A 3,676-nucleotide genomic window follows, 5' to 3' on the forward strand; every position below is an offset into this window, starting at 1 on the left:
AGTAGTCAATTCCAAGTCTTCACACTGAAACTACATTTCCCAATTAGCAATGCGCTGAGACGTCTTTTTCCTTTTGGGTCCAGACAGTAAGTCCCATGATACAGCGCAGCCTATCCTAGGCCAGTCATTGGCCGACTCTCGCTAGCCTCTTGAATTGGACGCCTGGGAGTCCGTACGCGTTGACATCAGCTCGGTGACACCCATTCACTCTTTTTTCTTTGCGTCCACTTAGTTGCTAGAGTTCCGTAGCAGCAAGAGTTATTGAGCGGGAAGTTTTGTGGTGGTTTGGTTTCCCTTGGAGCCGCATTGGTTTAAAATCGCGAGGAACCTGAAAAAAGGTCGCCACTCTTCTGAGTTTGCGATCTCAGAGTCCAAGATGGACAAAGTCTGTGCAATTTTTGGAGGTTCCCGGGGCATTGGCAGGGCGGTGGCCCAGTTACTGGCCCGGAAAGGCTACCAACTGGCGATTATCGCCAGGAACATGGACGTGGCCAAAGCCGCCGCCGGGGAGCTCGGCGGTAGGTATTGTGTTGGAATTGTCTGTGTGGCTGCAGTTCAGGCACATTTCCCAATCAGTCTTTTAACCTGGCCTTTATGTCCCTGAAGTTTAGCTATTCAGCTTTGCAAAAGGTGCAGGAGCAGTCCGTCGTAAGTGTAGATTGACGAAACCCCTGTGCCACCCACCCTATTCCTGGCAGGACGTCTCTTGTCACATTGTCTTTTGCCATGTGACACTTGGAGTTTTCTCTAAATTGAGATTTAGCTGTCTTGTAGAGGCCCATTCATACTCACTCACCTCCCTGCTACAAGGGCAGAGCGTGAGGAGCTAGCAGCTTTGTTTGGATATTGGTTAACTCTAGGGAAAAGGGCGCTGCGATGGTGGCGCGAGATCATGGACAAAAAGGAAAGGTAGGCGTGTTGCTGAAGAGGGCTGTTCCTGCCCCAGTCAGTGCACATGCACAAAGCTGTGTTTTCAAAGTGAAATCGTTTTCAGTAGGAGCCAATTTGGTAATCTAGCGGAATGCATTCATAAGTAAAGTTGTTAAATTGTTTGGTGAGTTTTATAAATGAAACATATTCTCCCAAATTCCTTTTTTTTTTTTTTATTACATTCTATTTTAGTGCTGGGTGGTGCTGTAGGATAAGCACTAGACTGCTAAACTGCAAGGTTGACGGTTCAAATCCACCAGCTGCTCCTTGGAAATCCTGTACAGGGTTGCTTTGAGTCGAGGCAGGCTTGAGGGCACTTAATCCCATTTTTCTGCTTTTTAATAATGGATTCACTATTGTTTCACATGTTTTACAAATACAAATATAAATTTTTCGTGATGGCGGGGAGAAATAGGTTATTGGATAATAAGTAGCTACGTGTTTAGTTATTTGAATGGGCAGATTCACCTCATTTGCTACCAGGAAGGTATTGGGAAGAATAAAGAAGTCCCGAGGTCCATTCTGTTATCTGTAAGCTTTAAAGTAATATTACTGATTGGGTTGTTATCACTAATTTGACTTTATTGTATGTATACCTTACTCAGAAGAATATTGGACTCTTAAAAGACCAAAATAAATAAATTATACAGAGCAGGAACAATTTCAATGAATACATCTGAATACATTGTATTCATTGCCAAAGTGTTCTTCTGAGGAAGGAAAAAGACTATTAAATTAGATAGAAAGAAGTCAATGGCACAGCTTTGTTGTTAAGTGCCCTAAAGTCTGAGCAGTGGCTGGTGAGTTTGAACCACTGACATAGGGTTCAGACCCATCTTATAATATGGTCCAGTGCTTATCCTACAGTGTCACAAAGAATTGTAAACATGTAAAATGCAGCCCCCAAACACACTTTAAGTTGAGAAAATGTTAAATTATTTTTCTGTATCATCATTTTATTTCTTCATATCTCTCTTCTGGCCATCCCAGGTAGCTTAAACAGAATTTCTTGAGAATGGGAACCCATGACTTACTCATCTTTTATCTATAGATCTGGATTTGCATGGGCTCAGCACATAGTACAAGGAGCACTGTGGTTAGGCATTGGGCTGCTTTCCAAGAAGTCAGAGGTTCAAACCTTCGAGCCTCTGAAAGGAAAAGATGAGGCTGTCTGCTGGTCCCTCAGAGATGTACAGTCTCAGAAACCCTATATAAGGTGGCAGTAAGTCGGAATCCACTCCATGGGAATGAGTTGGGTTGGGTTTTAGTTCATAGTAGATGCTTAACAAATGTATAGTCAATAAATGATTAATTCCAATAATAATTTATAAATAATTTTATTCTAACTTCGTGTAGGTAATCATTTGGCATTCAGCTGTGATGTTGCCAAAGAACATGATGTTCAAAATACATTTGAAGAGATGGAAAAACATTTAGGTCGAGTTAATTTCTTGGTAAATGCAGCTGGTATTAACAGGTTGGTCACCAATTTAAGTACATTTCTAATACGTCTTTAATTAGTATGAATAAGCTATGTGCTTCCCATTAGAAGAAAACTTATGTCTTTAAAAAATTTGGTCTGTTGCAAAAAAAAATGGCACCAGTCATTCCTCCCACAGTACTTTGTGTTCAGCTAGGTTCAAGAGTTCACTGCAGTGATCACACAGAACTCAGACACCATGCTCACAGTTATGGGGTTGATTAGGGAAGTTAACAATTCAGGGTCAGAACTGTTCAGGGCACAGTTCTTCTAATCAGGATAGCTTCTCCTCTGCTTTGCCCACAGCCAGGCCTCTCTATCCTTGACTGCTTTACCTAGGCTCTGCTCTGGTTGGGCAATGTTACAAAGCTCTTTTTTTTAAAAAATGTTTTATTGTGAATTATGTGATAGTTTACATGAGAGAACCTCAGTTCCATATTCATTCCATCGTATATCATTATATTGCCATGGTTCCAATCCCCTCCATGCCTAGTCTTCCGACCAAAGAGCATATCCTAAAAGCCCATGCTCTACCATCCCCCCTCCCCCCCTCAGTCTTCAGCCCACAGTTCCTTTCCCTCTCTGGATCCAAAGTCCCCAGCTGCTTCATCCCTCCATGTCATCATCTCTGTCTCCATCTCAGGCATCCTCGGTTTTCTGGGTGGGGTTCCTTTCTCGGCTCTTATCCGTTGCTGGTCCCAGAGACCTCCGCTCCTAGACTGGAGAAATAATTGTTCTCTTCCTTGCCACAAAACATCTACCCTTGCATTTCCAACACTCACAATCCGTCTTGATAACCATTATTCACTACAGTATCGCACATTACCCCATCTGTATTTCATTTCATCAGCTCCACCTAGACAAATTGGTTAGTACTCACTGGCGATTCTGCCTTCCTCCATGCCCCCTAGCTCTAGGTTCCCTCTTGAAGGCTTGTAAGCCAGTTACTTCTTGCCTTTGTAGTCCCTCCCTCCCCATTTGGGTATCCAATGTCCAAGTTGCCCCTCTCTGTCTGTGTGTGGAGGGGGTGGGAATGTTTCTTACTGTAAGGATTTATCGCCTTTTGTGTCACTGCATTCATATGCATAGGTCAAGTTCATCAGCTTGGATCAGCTCAATCTTCTTCCCCCCACACCCCCTGCCCCTCTTCTCCTGTTTGAGCTCTGATCATCCAGTCATCCAGTCCTGGTCACGTGGGTGTCATCTGCAAGTGTGGGTGTTCTTGTGCACATGCCCTCTCTTCCCATCAGCCGGCAGCTCCATTCT

At 43.5% G+C, this 3,676-nt stretch overlaps 1 protein-coding gene across 1 annotated transcript in view; it reads left to right on the forward strand.

Moving 5' to 3' along the window:
- The first annotated feature begins 301 nt into the window (after window positions 1–301).
- The window catches only part of CBR4 (carbonyl reductase 4), a 41,438-nt gene continuing 38,063 nt past the window's right edge, over window positions 302–3,676 (forward strand). Inside the window, exons 1-2 of the mRNA XM_006864535.1 lie at window positions 302–518; window positions 2,287–2,407. Coding sequence (XP_006864597.1) covers window positions 377–518; window positions 2,287–2,407 — 263 coding nt within the window. The 5' untranslated portion in view covers window positions 302–376. The remainder of the gene's footprint in view (window positions 519–2,286; window positions 2,408–3,676) is intronic.

The sequence above is a fragment of the Chrysochloris asiatica genome, unplaced genomic scaffold, assembly GCF_000296735.1.
Source record: "Chrysochloris asiatica unplaced genomic scaffold, ChrAsi1.0 scaffold00066, whole genome shotgun sequence".
NCBI classification, from domain to species: Eukaryota; Metazoa; Chordata; class Mammalia; order Afrosoricida; family Chrysochloridae; genus Chrysochloris; species Chrysochloris asiatica.